We start from the raw sequence: 16,331 nt of genomic DNA on the forward strand, positions 1-16,331 counted from the left end.
ATTTCTTATTTACAGTTACGCCCGCAAATACGTCTGAATAAATACATTTCAAAAAAACTTTTATCATATCTTCAATGTTAAATGGTGTGGTGAATTTTTTGACCATTTAGAAATATATGCATATAAATTAATCTTTTAGTCACAATTTTGTCCATCAGTCATTCTAACGCTCACTTTTCGCCTGTTTGTGTTTTAACGCTTACCTAATGTGAATGAACAGAATGTAACTTTAGTACAAGCTATGCATCAAGCTTTCAACGTCACATAACGACAATTGAAATCTTTCATACCGTCATCTGCACTAACTTTCAAATATTGAAATTTATTATGGTGAAAGAGAATATGAGTTCAATTCTTGATTTAATGACCTCATTAAAATTATGTATAACTCATTGTAGAATCATTTTAGAAATGATTAAAGGTTAATAGTATTGTTCTATGTTTATCTTGTACTGTCTAACTATACAGGACACATGTCATTTGTAAGAACTGGCCCATGCTGGGCACCACAATTTACTTCAGATATATTGGCGCCCAAGATGAGGCACAAAAACAATGTTTCTTGGAAAATACATTTAAAAATTCACCTACAATAGATATTTGATTATTTCCCTGAAATATTTCTGGAACAACATGTCAGGGAAGGAAACTAGTATTTCAAGTTTGAAATTCGTCGATGATTTCCTAACGGCTCAGGTGTTCGAAGCAGATATAAACTCGATCTCGGAGCTTAATTTTACAGTCCAGACCACCCGAATTGAACTTCTGGAATCACTTCCCGGCAACTTTGCTTGGGAGACGGATCTCCGTTCCGTTTCGTTTTTGGTCGAATTCCTCCAAATACTCTCCCGCGACGCGATCATCGGAATTGAGGTGAGTTTCTCTTGCCCCCCCCCCCCTTCTGACCGTGTAGTGACTGGTCGGTTGAATAGCATCAGGCATAACGCCCACGACAGCAACGCATGTAGACGGAAACTTATAGTCTACGGCACATCACTGCTGGTAACACTTGCAGAAATGAATTTGAAATCACATGATAGATGGAGTTCTTCCTTTGACACCCCCACACCTCTTCCCTGGAGAGTACTTGGGGGAGGATGAACGAAATTCTCCTCACGCCTGAAGTGTTGCCATCAAGCGTTGCGTGAAATCCCCAGAAGGAGAATTCTTAAATTGGTCGAGAGGAGCGTCTGAGGTAATTAAATAATGAATGGGGAAAAAAAGGGTGGGAAAAAGTTTGCAACTGGCGAATCGTAAAGAGGCGAAGATGCGCTCCACGAATCGCATCACTGATCTGGCAAATCCCGATTGCTTCGAGCACTCTGGCGCCGGAAAAAAAATAAGAGCCAATGAGAAATTGGCGCCATGAAAGGGGAATCATGTTGCCAAAGCATGGAAGAAATATATACCCAGGTCTGTCATGGGGACCCTTAGGTATAAATCGATGTGTCTTTATATATGCTTGTGTGTGTGTGTTCTGATTAATGGCTCCGCTTGGAAGAGTGAAGACTTCTGTAAAAACCTTCCAGGCATTCTGAAATCCTTTGATGCCTTTTCTCTAATAAAAAGAGGGGCGGTGAGAAGAGAAATGCAGTGTTTCCAACTTTCGAGAGAAAAACACCAAATCCTTGCTTTTTTCCTCATTAGGGGTAGAAGTGCACAGGCCATGTTAATGAAACTGAGCACCTAGCAACTTCACAACTTTTATGAGCACGTACCCAATTGCGTGTGAATGAAAAGAGGTGAGAACGTACCTACCTAAAGAGCGCCTACTCCCTCTGTGAGTACCTGTTTCACCATTTGATACGAGGGTTGGTTCATAAGTCATGGAAACATTTTTTTCATGGGAATGCCAGACTGGCAGGAAAATTCGAAATATATAAATGGAAGGGGGTATTGTACGGTTCTGTGGAATGTATGAACAATGTAGATGACACATTCCAGGTGTATGATTGGGAAGCGAGCAAACATTCCGAAACGATAACATCGTGCTACACGTGTTTATTAGTCCATAAAGCATGCATTAGCATCACAATTACAAAGAGGCGCACACACATTCGTCCTATGCACCCTAAAGTAGTCGCCCGAAGCGTCCGCATCCCTGTGACAACGATGTCCGAGGTGACATCACCCTTATTTAGCGCATGAGCAGTTACGTTGCTTGGTGCTGCTTCCTCCTCTGCGTTCCACTTGTAACGGTCATCCCTGTTTTGCCAGTGAACTAGTCCAGTCAGCGCATGCGTAATCGCGTCGATGGTAAGTCGACAGGGCGACCGCCCCCTTGCTACAGTTCTCGAATTAACTCTCACCTCTCAAAAGTATCTAAGCTTGCAAGATTTTCCAGCCCGTTTTTAAGTCCATTTTTGCACAGTAAGGCTAATCGGGACTGGACCTACAGTTTAAAGTTGGATCCGAACCACTATGTGATTCCACAGGGTATCGAACCCGGGACCCGTTGATTACAAGGCGACGACGCTAGCACTGTACCATCGGAGAAGGATGAATTTCCTCTCGAAATCGCTTCAAAACCTTTCGGCCATGAGGTGGTACTAAGTATTGTTTAACTTCTGTACATTATTATAACAACATACCTGTCGATCCATTTCCCTATGTCCACAAATTGCAGTGCAGCCGGAAATGAATAATTAACTAGCTAATTTGCACTCTCGCTGTCGGCATCTGGTTACGAGGCGGCCTTTGTCACGTGTATATTATGAATTAACAATCAGTTAGGTGATTAATTGTTGATCTGTCTACCATCTGACCTTTAGGGCCGAGATAGGAAAGTGGAGAACTTGATAACGGCTCCTTATACCAAGGTAGATTGATTTAATCAAGTTTTAGATCAGATGATTTCTTTTAAAAAAAATGTCTAATTTAAATCACCTAAAAAAAATTATGGAATAATGTACATAAAGATTTTGTAGATATCAGAATCACTTTTCGTGAAAGCACATTACTCTCGTAATCATTTAATGGTGTCCATTAGGCACTAAGAAAGAAGGAAAAGAAAACGAAATGTATGCCGTGATGGTGTGAAGCTCATACGAAAGGAAACGTAATTTGTAAACTGTATACACACTTACATTTCTCTCGATTTAAAATTCAATAGTTTTTATAGGCAAAAATAGCAAAACTTTTGTGTAGAATAATACTCAAAATACTAATCTTGTTAAACCGAAAATATTGTAATTATCATTAAACTGTAAATAAACATGGTAGCTTATATTTTGCAAACTATCATTAAAAAAAATTGCCAAAATTCAGCTACAAAGACTATAAAAATATTTTAAGTTACAATTATAAAGTACAGGTAATGGACAAAATAATATGAACACCTTGGTTTGCAAAGGCCTATATACGCCGTCGTGGAAAAGGAACAACACACAGCAGAGATTTCAACCATTTAGTGGCGATGAAAGCAAACATATCAGTCTATCAGAAGCTGGTGTGAGAGTTGCATGCGAGCAGTCAGCTATCCGTCAAATGTAGGTATGTCCGACCTTTCAGACTTCAAAAGAGGCATGATCATAGGAGCCCGCCTGGCTGGACCATCTGTGACAAAAACAGCTACACTTGTTGGTGTAGCACGGAGCACAGTGTCAACTGTTCTGACAGCCTACAGACAACATGGAAAGACAACGTCTGCAAAGGAGAATAGTGGGCGAAAAACAAAGTTATCCAACAGGGATCGACGTGTGTTGAAGCGAATAGTGACTCGAAAGCACAAGACAACACTGTCCCAGATGAACAATCACCTCCAGGACCCTGTATCAACGAAAACCATTCAAAGGGAGCTGCATTCTGTGAACATTCATGGCAGAGTTGCCATCCCCAAACCGTTGGTGACTCCACGTAATGCAGTGACACGAAGAAGGTGGTGCCAAGAGCACAAGAATTGGACACAGCAGCAATGGGAACATGTGATATGGTCAGACGAATCATCTTTCACATTATTTCAGACCACAGGACGTGTTTATGTGTGGAGAACTCCTGCTGAAGCATTTGATATTGACTGCTTAGTGCCTACCGTGAAACATGGTGGGGGTTCTGTGATGGTTTGGGGGGCTATATCTTGGAATGGTGTTGGCCCACTTGTCGTCCTGCGTGGGAGAATCAACGCAGAGAAGTACTGCACCATCCTGGGTGACCACCTCCATCCCATGGTTCAGACTTTGTTTCCCGATGCATGCCCCATCTTCCAAGATGATAACGCCCCTATTCACACTGCTAGGTGCGTTGATGCATGGTTTGATGAGCACAGTGATAAGGTAGAACATCTCATCTGGTGTCCACAGTCCCCCGATCTTAACATCATTGAGCCTTTGTGGGGTATTTTGGAGGCCAAAGTGTGTAATCGGTTTCCACCTCCAATGACACTTTCGGAACTTGAGACTATTTTGTGCGAGGAGTGGCTACGTATTCCAGTTCACACTGTACAGGACCTTTATTTGTCTATCCCACGTAGGATACAAGCTGTCATTCAGGCAAAGGGGGGCCCAACCCCCTACTAATACAAGTTTTCTGCAATTGCATTGGTGTTCATATTATTTTGTCCATTACCTGTACATCGAGAATGTTTTATTTTCACTGGAAGAAAACTTACTGAAATTATTACAGTTTCATTGACACACTCAGAAAACTGTATATTTACATATAGTTTTTTATTTGTTTTAATCAAACTGTTCAAATATTTTGCGGGGCTGTTTGTTAAAAAAAAAGCTTTTGTATAAAAACGTATATGTAGGTGCCAAAAAAACATGCATGCAATTTTAAGCGTGGTTTTTAATAAAATAAGAAAATATCGATTTAAATTTTAAAAAATCTTCAAAAATAATTTTCTTAATGAAAATCATGCTTTTTATCCACCCTGCCTTATACTAAGTTAATATTTTTAAACCGCTGATAACTTCTAAACCACGGTTATTAACGTTTTTAACCTCCAGTTGAATCACCTATTTTGTAGGTTAATCTTGGTTTTATTTCTGAAAACAGTCCTATAACTTGACAAGTTTAAAAACAAGACTCTGCAAATAGCTGTTGCGCATCTCACACCACATCTCCCCACTCCATTCTTCGCAGCGACGTTGGTTCGCAGTGTTGCAACCTGGAGGGAGCGGAATGGTGTGAGGATTTTCAACGAAATTTGTATTCGCTTTTTCCTTGGCTGTTTTCTACCTGTCGGAGTACAGATATTCAGCTCATCTTTCGCCAACGACTCTTTCCTTCTTTTAAAACTTTGCCTCTCCGATGGTGCAGTGGTAGCGTCATCGCCTTGTAATTAAGGGGTCCCGGGTTCGATTCCCGGTGGAGGCACATAGTGGTTCGGATCCCACTATAACTGTAGGTCCAGTCCCGATTAGCCTTACTTCTCGTAGCGATTGTTGTACGATAAACAAAAGAACCCCCACCCCACTCGGCTTTAAAAAAAACTAGGCCACTGCTCGATGTCGCATTCAGGAAATGAAGTCGTTCGCCCAGTAGTTTCTCTTCGTTATAAACCTTAACGCGCGTGCGTAATTCTACAGTTTACGATCCGCGCACCGCACGCATTTTCAAAGACCGGATTAAATCAAATGAACCACTGATAAACTGATATGAGCCGGCATCGTCAATCTACACAGTAAAAATCGTTTGTCATATTTGTTTTAGCTTAATTTTGCTGAGTTGGCACCACTCGTACTCTCAAGGCCAGACTAGTACGTAGAAGAGTGGTGGAGAGGATGACGTAATAGGAAGTGCTCCGCAGCGATCTGCGCATATCGGGACTTAACTTGTCAGGCTATACATATTGAAACATGCTTTTAGGTTTCCCTACACGGTTAGACATTTTAAACCTGCTCTGATGTTTGGACTCGGTTCTTAATTTCTGAAAACTGGTTTAGACTATTTTACCATTTCTAACCTGGTCTTGAATTTTAAATCTGTTCTTGCTTTCCTAATCTACTGTCATTTGAAGGGTCCGAAAGGAAAAAAACAGGTAGGTGAATTTTCTATCGGGAGCGAGGTATTGGTGTCATTTCCTGTCACGCTGATGCTGTACTGCAACATGATTTCCTTAGCTTCATACACTTGACTCTTCCGTTCATCAAAGCATATGTTTTTGTACCTTTTCATTTACATATCGAGTAACGTTTTGCAATTGAAAGTTTATTTCTCTGGAGTTTGGCGAGTCGACTTGCTTGGTTCTTTCCCTTGGCTCTTCATTTCAATTAGATTTTGTTCTTGTTTCTGCCAATTTTAGCTAATCGCGACGATGATCATGAGTGCTGATATGATAGAACTTGAACTCACAAAGAACATTCATGTAGGGATTTGAAACCCGGATCCCGTAGCGTGCTGCGATAACCACTCTGTCGCCACGGAGATCGGCCTACTTTCACTTTTGAAATCTGCATCTGCACTCCAGAATCTGTCGACATACGTCTGTCCTATTTGCTCCTTTGACTTTTTGCAACCCGGTTTTAATATTGTACAAGGTAACTAAAAACGTTCTTGCCGTCTTTAACATCAAATGGGAAGAAGTGATCACTGATAGCAAAATATGTGTGCCACGTGCCGGAAAAGTGGTCAGGGTGGGAGTGGGGACATAGGTCTTGCCCAATACAGACACATTGCGCACTCAGAGCAGCCATAGCTTGAGCAGGGGCGAAGAGAAATGGAAGTGTTGAAGCAGCTCGTTTGGGGTTGTCTGCTTTATGACTTTAAGGTGGGCTTGTCCGGGGCAACTGCTTCTCCACCACGACAATGCCAAGCCGCATGTAATGCGCGGGTGGCCAAGGGTACCATACAGTGGCTTGGCTGGGAGATACTGTGCCATCCACGGTACTTTCCAGACCTTGAGCCAACAGATTATCACCTCTTCCATTCCCTGAACAACCACCCTCGTGGGAGATCCTTCGCAAATGAGGCAGTCTTGCGGCAAGCACTCATGGACTTCTTTCCGTCCGAAACCCAGAGATTTATCGCCAGGGCGATGCACAGCTGAAGGCATGTTGACGAAAGGTGCTGGATGCCGATGGGGATTACTTTGAGGACTAACAGTATGTGATATTCTTTGCATACCTTTTTGTTTCTGATGATCAAAAACGGCAAGAACTTTTTTGGTTACCTTGTACATGCGACAAACGCCACCTGAACATAAGAAACCTAATGCATTCCTAGAATTCGAATTCATATCGGTGATATGAAAGTCAAACATCTTATCGATTTTTATTCAGTGCGACCATAACGTCATAACACAATTTATGTTTTAATGTCTTTGATAAGCACTAGTCGAAATAATACCTCCATTATAAAACTGCCACCACGTCCTTCCGCCATCTTGAACAGTCACCATGATGAATTCAAACTTAAATTGAAAGTGGGTCAGATTTAAGTTATGTTTTCCGAAATAACGTTGCAGTGAAGTCGTTTTATGTAGGCTACTTATTTAGAATTTGCCAAGACCTATTGCCATCATTATGGGTGGTTTTTAGACCTTTCTACCTTCCCGCAGGACAAAGATAAATGAAAATATTCCTTTCTATCAATTTGAACTTGAATTCAAGATGGCGCTTATAAGATGGCGACATTGGCTTAAGTCAGTTGAGTGGCCATTGTGCTGCACAATAACATTACAGTATATTTGCATGCTTGGCAATCTTGGTGCATTCAGGACTTTTAATGTGTTCCTTAAAGAGTTTCTTTAGTTTTAGCCACTAAAACGAGTTTCTTTTGTTTGTTTCAGGTGATCAAAATGCTTGTCATAGTGGTAGGACTCTTCGCCCTATGCTGGCTGCCACTCCAGGCCTACAACATCCTTCAAGATATATACCCGTACATAAACGAGTAAGTTGCTTCTTCAAATACTTAGTGGTATTATGGGAGCTTTCATACAGAAGCGACAATTGTACACTTGGAAACGAACCTGCAGAAACATACGCAACCTTTCGTACCGGAGTGTTGCCTCGTGTTTCCGCACAGACTAGATGGGGATCGTGTCGCTCGTTGCTTCGCTATGAAACCTTCCTGTCGCTTGTCTGTTGTAGCTTGTCACTTCGGCTTGAAAGCTCCCTTACCTGTTACGATTAAAGACATATTCACTTTTCAGGTGATGGTCAAGCTGACAAGGTTTTGCCAGACAAAGAAATATGTAACTACATATTGGTGATCAATAATTAAGCTATGTATATTTGTTTGGATTCGGTTTCCCTTTACTTGGAGTAAATATGGGGTATAACATGTATATAATTACACTAAATTACATAGGAATGAAAATTTTCCGGGGTCCAGGTAAGGATGGCCAAATCCGGATAAAATTTTATCCGGGTATCGGATAATTTATCTAGCCGGATATTTCAAATCTGAATTGAAAATTGTCCGGATTATCAGAATATCCGATATTTGATTATCCGAATTATCCGAAATGTCCGGATATCGGAACGAATGTATGTCTCATCCGGGCAGCTTAACCGTTTATCCGTTTTACGGGCTATCCGCATATTCTTTTATTCGTCATTTTCCTATTCGGATTATCCGGATATCAGAATTTTGCGGATATCCGTATTATCCAACGAATATCGGATAATTTGAAATCCGGATACCCGTTATCCGAGTTTTGTGACCATCCCTAGTCCAGAATTCATCAACCTGTTGTGTGTGCATAAACACAGAATTTGTAGAACAGTGACACAGAATGTAGTTTTTCTTTATCCCGGCTGAGCAAACATGAAGACTTTTGTTCCCATTTAACCATGGCAACACGACCATACAGATTGATGAACGCTAGCCAACGTTCAAATAATATTTAGGCAAACATAAGTTTGAAGCGAGTCTGTTGGATTTTCTATCGCGTGAGTTAACCGACGATCAAACATGACGTTCCTTTAAGTTTAACTCCCCGTTTGAAGAGGAATTTCGTTCCTTGCGAAGAAGTATCTTAAAAGTTCAATCCAAATGGACGTTTTGTGTACGTGGGTTTGTATACTTGCAAAGAGACTAGTCATGTTTGTTTATTTTTGTTAAATGTATACATGCTAAACTTGCTACATGTCAGGGTTTTGTGCGTTTTTACTTAAGATCCAAGCGTAATTGTGGCCTCGAATCTGGAGTTCCATGCTCACGGATTGCTTCTTTCGTTATCACAAGGCAGTTTATCGGTCAATGCCTACGTCACTGCCAGGGTAAGTAGTAAACCTCAGTAGGATTTGGGAAGCAGGCATAATCCAGCCGTCCACCGTTTCATTTTGTTTCCATTTCCTGTATGGGTGGGGCCTGAGTCTTCTATTAAAGTGGGTTTTGTGGTGGGGTTTTCATGATAAGTTGTGTTGAGATTTTTTTTATTGGAGGTTTTCCCCCTGCAACTGCAACAAGGGGTGGTTCAAGGTGTGTGGCAACTGAACTGGAATTGAACCCAAAAGCTGATAGCCTTTCAGATTTCTTTCTTTATCTTTCCAGAGCGCGGACCTGAAAGCAAGCGAAAGCACGTGACCTGTTTCTTTCTCCTCATTGGTTGTAGAGGAAGGGGTTATTCCCTTCGTTGTAGCCAAAGCATGCTTCAGAAATCCACATTTGCGTGCAACGTTACTATTAACAGCTGATCTTACAACTTGTTTTTATTTTACAACGCAACTACCTTCGATTTTAATCCGAATCAGAAGCAACTTCATCATTGCCTGTTGGATTTTGATACTATAAGCATAATAATGTCGGTTTACCACGGACATGTAATGGTATATTGCCAGGAGGGAAATCTATGCACTCTGTAAGTCGTCTACATAATGCATTTAGGTCACGTGACCAATGTTATTTAATTGGCTGCATCAAACAAATGAACGAAAGAATCCTTGCACCTTTCTATCCGCTTGAAATTATCACTTTGGGGCTAGTTTCGCTACCAGAAATGGTCCCTGAACACGGGGTAGAATATTTGCTTATTTTTGCCTGTACAGTGTTGTACTAAGTTCAAAGTGGATGAACATTTGAATGTATGGATGTTTCTGCATATTGTTATTCATGCAAGGTGATCAAGGAAATGAACAGTAATTGAATAAAATGCACCCAAGGAGAGGATCTTTTACGAAGGCGTTACGCTGAGGCACTGGAGGAAGGAAAGAGCTGGAATCCAGTGACGAGAATTGGCGTCTGTAGGTCCAGGAGGAGATGCTTTGCTGATACCCTATGTTCCACAGAGAACAACAGGATTTAAGTCAAGTAAGCCACTTGCACTTTAAAAGTACAGTAAAACCTCGTTAATACGGACCCCGATAAGCCGGATTTAGCTTAATCCGGACAGGCAAAAGGAAAAAAAGGCAGAATGCAAGTTTTTAAATGTGCCTAGAAGTCAACAAGAGAACTTCCCAAAGAAAAGGCAGTCAACCACTGATGAAATTCTGTTTCCCGCAGACTTTGTGTTGTACTGTATAGTGCATTTTGGCCTATGCCCTTTAAATACACCATAATAAACATGTTTTGTTGCTATAAACGGAGTTTTAATGCACTTTCTACTGTTCTCTTAGGTTATTTCAGTTCCTCCGGTTAACTTATCCCCCACATTAGTCCGGATTAACGAGGTTTTACTGTAATGAAAGAAAGCCTGACTTTGTATAAACATATTGATACGATCCAGGTCTTACTTTAGAAAAGGTTGCAGGTATTTTACGCTCTCTCGCGTGTGTGAAGTCACGTGCTCGTAATCTGCTTCTATGATTCAATTGTTTTTGTGCCGGTTGCGGATAGAATGTCTAAAATGGGATTCGTTCTGCTACCAAAAAACTACAGAGGGTTGGATTTTATTGCAGAATTCTGCTGATACAACTTCCAGGAAAAGAAACAAGAGCAGGTTGACAAAAGGAGAAGATAGAGGTGTCACAATACACTTATCTGCAAAACTAATGTGCACCGAGGTGTAAAATATTTGATTGGGTCGAGATCTTGAACCGTAAACCTTTCAGTGTGACCCAGATTGTTCAAGCTGATCACATCTCTCTCTCTTTCAACTTCCTTTTTGTCTTCTTTCCTGCAACCAAATCCCCTCCAGCATCCTTCCTCTTTCAGCCATCCTCCCTCCTCTTGCGGACCCCCTTTCCCGTGTATCCGTCCCGGGACAAATCTCAAGAGAAATCGAATCTTGATTTGTAGTTATCCGCGGAGAATCTGAGACAGGGTATCCGGTAATGGGGATGGATCTTCATGGAAGTACGATTCCGGACCATGCACCTAGGGGCCCATTTCTCAAAACGGCCACGTTTAGAGAACCGTCACTTCCGGTTTGAGTGGAGGGGGGCGGAAGTGTAACGGAAAATCGGTCGTTCCCAAAATTGTGGACTAATGGGATGGAACTCGTGCGCGAAGCGGTGTAAGGATCAGTGGTTGATAAATTTATAGGGTTTTGGTGAGCGGGGATGTGTGGTCGTGCTGAGTATGGTTGATGGAGTGCTCCTTTTGCGACAGGCAAAGACACCGTAAATCTGAGGAAGGGCTTATTAATGAAAGGTTCACTCAAGGCCGGAGTGCTCTTTGAAGACCAACGCTTATCAAGCGGTTCTTACTTAGTTGTGTGGTCAGTACCTCGAATACCTCATCGCTAGGGCATATGAGCAAAGGATACAATTGTTGCGTATCTTTGAGTCTGTTTAGGAATTTGCCCTTCGCTCCTCATGTCGTTAGCAAAATACTGGTAATCATCAGTCGTGATAATCAAAACTTCCTGTTTCACCTTAATAAAAAGGTTTATTCATTGTGAATCAGCCGCGGTAGCTCAGTCGTTAGGGTATCTGACTAGCGTGCAAGAGACCCGGGTTCGTTCCCCGGCGGGGGAGAACCGGAATTTTTTCCACCTATTCAAACGGATTCGGTGCCTACCCAGCGTCGTATAAGGTGGGTACCTGGAGGAAACTCTGGGGGAAGGCGACCGGGCTGATCACATCACGCCTCACCTTCGGCCGTGATCAAGATAGTATGGAGCCCTAACTCCACACTTTCAATACGCCTTCATGGCGTGGTGCAAAGCACAGGGAAGCACTTTTGTGTTCTTTGTGAACGCACTTAACAACAATTACAAACTTAAATACACACTCCGGTACTGTTTTAGAAATGTCGATGTTACAGTTATCTTGTTGCTATGCTCTTTTGAGCTTGTTGATGAATCACTGTTTCTTACATGTTGCTAGGTTAACATATTCAGGTGAGTCTATTTGCACATCTAATATTAGTTGCATGTGACGTCTTAAATATTTGCCAAATGAGAAAGGGAACAAACACAATATTTCAACTAAACTCCTTTTCCTGAATGTCTGGAGTAAGAGAACGCGAACGCGGCCTGGGCGCACGTTGCGGGTCTGTGCCTCGTCGAATGAGGGGAGGGGTCGCGCGAGATGGGGCGACTCGACTGGTTTATCGCGGTCCAGAAGTTCTGTAAAACATAATAGCTCGCAAGCCTACTAGTCTCCCCACGTAGTCTAGCCCCTCCCACAAGCTTTCGCCTCTGCGCGTCGCTTCTCCAGACATTCCGGAAAACTTGTATAAATAACAAAGAACTACAATGTAATGTCTAGAACATAACAAAATTTACCATCACTATAGAAGATTAATTGATATGATCTTGTTTGGGGTTAGTCAAGCTCTATAGCGGAGTGGTTATCACAGGCCGTTACGACACCAGGGGTTCCGGGTTCGAATTCAGACCTGCACATAGATGTTATTTGTGAGTGTCCTTACACCATAGTGAAGATGATGTGATCAGCATCATGCTCCGGCTATCTACACATTATCCCGGGGACCTCTGAAGCAAGGCCGCGTAACAAGGGGGGAGGGCAAGTGTACGGAGCGAATCGGTACACGCTTGTAACGGCAGTCGCTTTACCCCCTCCACGCAATCCCGTTCCCTCTCGCTTGTTTATTGGTCCAGCCCCTCAAGTCACTACTTGGGCAAGGGGTTTGTTTTCGTTCCAGAGATTCCCGGGACAACGTTCGATGAGAGGCTGGGTGTGCTCCAGAGTCACTTGTGCCGAGGTCAATTCCCACCTGGATTCGCCCATTGTGAGAGCAAAATGGGAACAAAATGAAAGAAAAGGGAAAAGATGGAGAACAATTAAATATTCCATTCACACATGAGCCTCCCACCTTAAAAAAAAAGAAGAAGAAGTCCTCTCGAAGCGCCATTAATCTCCAAACGTCAAGAAGTCTCAGCCTTGAAAATTTTCATCTCCAAGGAAGAACAAAAGATCCAGGAGCTGAGAGGGACAATTAGAAGACACTTAATTACTTGAGGGGCCTCGCATATTGGATTTGGAGCCCACAAAAGGGACAATTAGCGGATGACTCCGTGAGGCAAAGAATAAAGATGTTTTAATAAATTCCTAAATTAGAATAGCTCCAGGAGGAAGAACAGGAAATATTTTTCCCCATCTTAAGAATTCACAATAATTGAAGAGGAATATTGTTGGAAAAGAAAAAAAAAAGAATTTAACGTTTGAAAAATTACAACAATTAACGACTTCGTAATGTTCAACTTGCTACCATTCTTACGTGACAATACAATGCAATTTTTAAAAGCTAGGAAGGTGCTAATTATCGCAATTTTGCATTTCAGTTGTTCGTATGCAACTGGGGGAATCTGTAAAGTAATAATGGACGACTTTACTTCTCTCCACCTGTTATTTGCATATTTCTTGCGAAAAATTTAGTCCGTGTAAAACTGCCTAATGCTTTTATATTTCTCATTTATATTATTTTTTTGTCTCTATAAGCTGTTGTTTTTGTATTTCTTCTTTTTCAGATTCTTATTTTATGACCATTTTGTGCCTCTCTCTTCTGTTGTTTTTGTATTTCTTATACCTAGCTCGACCACAAGGGAAAAAAAAAACGTCCGTCAAAAGCGTTCGCGCACTTTTCCTGCAGTTTTCTGTGCTCGGAGCAGTGTTGCCAAGTCAGACTTGAAAAAATCGGGAGATTGTTCCTTGGGAAACCAGAAAATCTGCTACAAAATCCGATGATCTAATAGTAGCGGATGAACGACGTTCTCGGGGGCGGAGGGGCTGCATAGGCGTGCGTACTGGGGCACCAGGGGTCGTCCGCAAATTTCTTCCAGCGAGGGTGAAACAATATATTTTTATCAGGCGGGTAAACGAGGCATATTACCCCGTAATAATTTTGCCCTCTCAGAAAACGCCACTTGAGTTTGAAATTATCACGTTCCTACATCCCTATTATAATAATCGATGTAAATTACTGTGACTGAAATCAACTCATACGTCTGAAATAATAGGTACTTTTATGTCAACATTCATTTTCCAGAAGGGGAGGGGGTGGCGACCACCCTTGCACTTCCTTCTGGACGTCTATGCCGCTATATAATTTTGTAGAAAATTAAATATTTAAGTATAGAATAGCATATTTAGGATAGAAAACTGAGTATTTTGAAGCCCATGAAAGTTTCAAGCAACTACGGGGAAGAAGGGTGCATTATTTTCTTTGTAATTGAACTATGCCGCTTCGTTCTCTAGCAAATATCTTGTTATTAACACTCACATGTTTTATTCGTCAGTTATGCTGCCTCTATGTTGCTGCATTTAATATATAATATAATACATTACACACACACACACACACACACACATACGCCTAAAATTACACTAAGGGAATTTTCGATGGTTCCTGACGCTATTTACGCCCCTGTTTTGTACCCACCAATACAATAAAACAGTGAGACGGGATGAGGTTTTTCTTTACCGACTGAACATTTATCAAAGCTTTTGCCCCCCTAATCCACTCTACATCTCCCCTCCATGTTCAAGTAAGATGAGCAGGAAACGGGTTTTTGAGCAGGCCGTTGGAGGTTCCATAGCAATAGTTTATTAAGGAATTCCCCCGAGAAATCAATAGATCTGGCAACACTGACGTGGCCGCGCTGGAAAGCTCCTTCACCCTGTCCTTTCCCCCACCCGCCAGCGCGATGAGGTTCTGCGCAGGTTTCTTTCCTTGTGGTTCTTCTATACAGTATTGGCCAAATTATTGGACTCATTGTAAAAAAGAACATTTCCTTGTTATAACGATAAAATCTTGCTAATTATCAGGTAAATCAATTAATCATCGTAATAAGCAATAATATGCATTGGATTGTGGCTGTTCACCGAGAGTTGGACGGCGGAGAGCGAAGGACTAGCCTGTTTCCCGAGAGAAGAGGCCGAGCCTCGGGTAAAGAAATATAAAAATACAACTTTATTACCAATGGTCAGATTCAACTGAAATTAAAGACAGCCCAGCAGCAGATTATCATCGACGAAATCCCCAAAGCAGAATTTGATAGGAGATAAATTAAGCCCGATATTAAAGGTTAAACAGCTAGACTGGATAACAATAGCTACAGACTCTCTGGCACTGTCTTCGGAACGAACGTGCAGGTTACAATAGGCCCGATCTTAGGCTAACCTCTCTTCGAGGTGCTTTTTGAAAGGGTCAAAGAACTCCAAATATACGGGCGATGATAGCAGGACAAGAGCCTACGACTTGAGGACAATTTAGCAACGCTTGGACAGAGAGGGTACAGTAACGAACCTTTTGAATAGCAAATAAATAGACGAGCAGAGAAGCGGAAGACACAGTTTTACTCGGGTTTTCTTCGACGCGCTATCACACAGTTTTACTCGGGTTTTCTTCGACGCGCTATCAGACAGTTTTACTCAGATTTTCTTCGACGTGTTATCATCGTCAATCTCTCGCGAACCACCCGCGAAAGTATCCGCTTTGTGTGTCGCTCCGTTCCGTGTTGTTTTATTTCGCACGTATCTGTGTACTATCAAGATGGAGTAGAGACAGAGAAAGGCCCTGCTGGGGGGGCGTCTGACCCAGTTGCCACCTTGAAGATGCGGAGATCCAATCTTATCGCCCGGAAGCCATCTATTGACCACGCCGCAAACATCCACGACTTCACCACGACGACTTCAGACAGAGCCGACAAAGGTAAGCCGGAATGGACGTGAAAATGATAAGCTTCGTTCGCCCCGTCGTGACATCCAATGAACTCGCTTTAATTACATAAAAAATCTCGAACAGACATTGCTTATTACGGTGATTAAATTGCACCAACAATATTTTTAACAAGTAAAACCGTACAGCTTTCAGTTATTCAAGTATACAAAGTATTTAATATTCAGATTGTACGACGCTATAAATTGTGAATATAATTATATAACAGTGATCCTGGTTAACCGCAAAAAGTAACCATATAAAGATTAACATTCAATTACAACAACATAAAAGGAGTAGTGTTTTTGCAGTGCAGGTTAAGCTCCTACCGGAACAGTTTTTTTTTCCGTAAATGCAAAAGTAAATGTCAAATTAAGAACAGT

General features: G+C 41.8%; 1 protein-coding gene across 1 annotated transcript in view; it reads left to right on the forward strand.

Moving 5' to 3' along the window:
• The window catches only part of LOC145997029 (RYamide receptor-like), a 435,120-nt gene that overhangs the window by 401,434 nt on the left and 17,355 nt on the right, over positions 1–16,331 (forward strand). Inside the window, exon 4 of the mRNA XM_083133649.1 lies at positions 7,730–7,830. Within this exon, the coding sequence (XP_082989775.1) occupies positions 7,730–7,830 (101 nt within the window). The remainder of the gene's footprint in view (positions 1–7,729; positions 7,831–16,331) is intronic.

Source organism: Lepisma saccharinum, chromosome 13 (assembly GCF_977018435.1).
Source record: "Lepisma saccharinum chromosome 13, izLepSacc3.1, whole genome shotgun sequence".
NCBI classification, from domain to species: Eukaryota; Metazoa; Arthropoda; class Insecta; order Zygentoma; family Lepismatidae; genus Lepisma; species Lepisma saccharinum.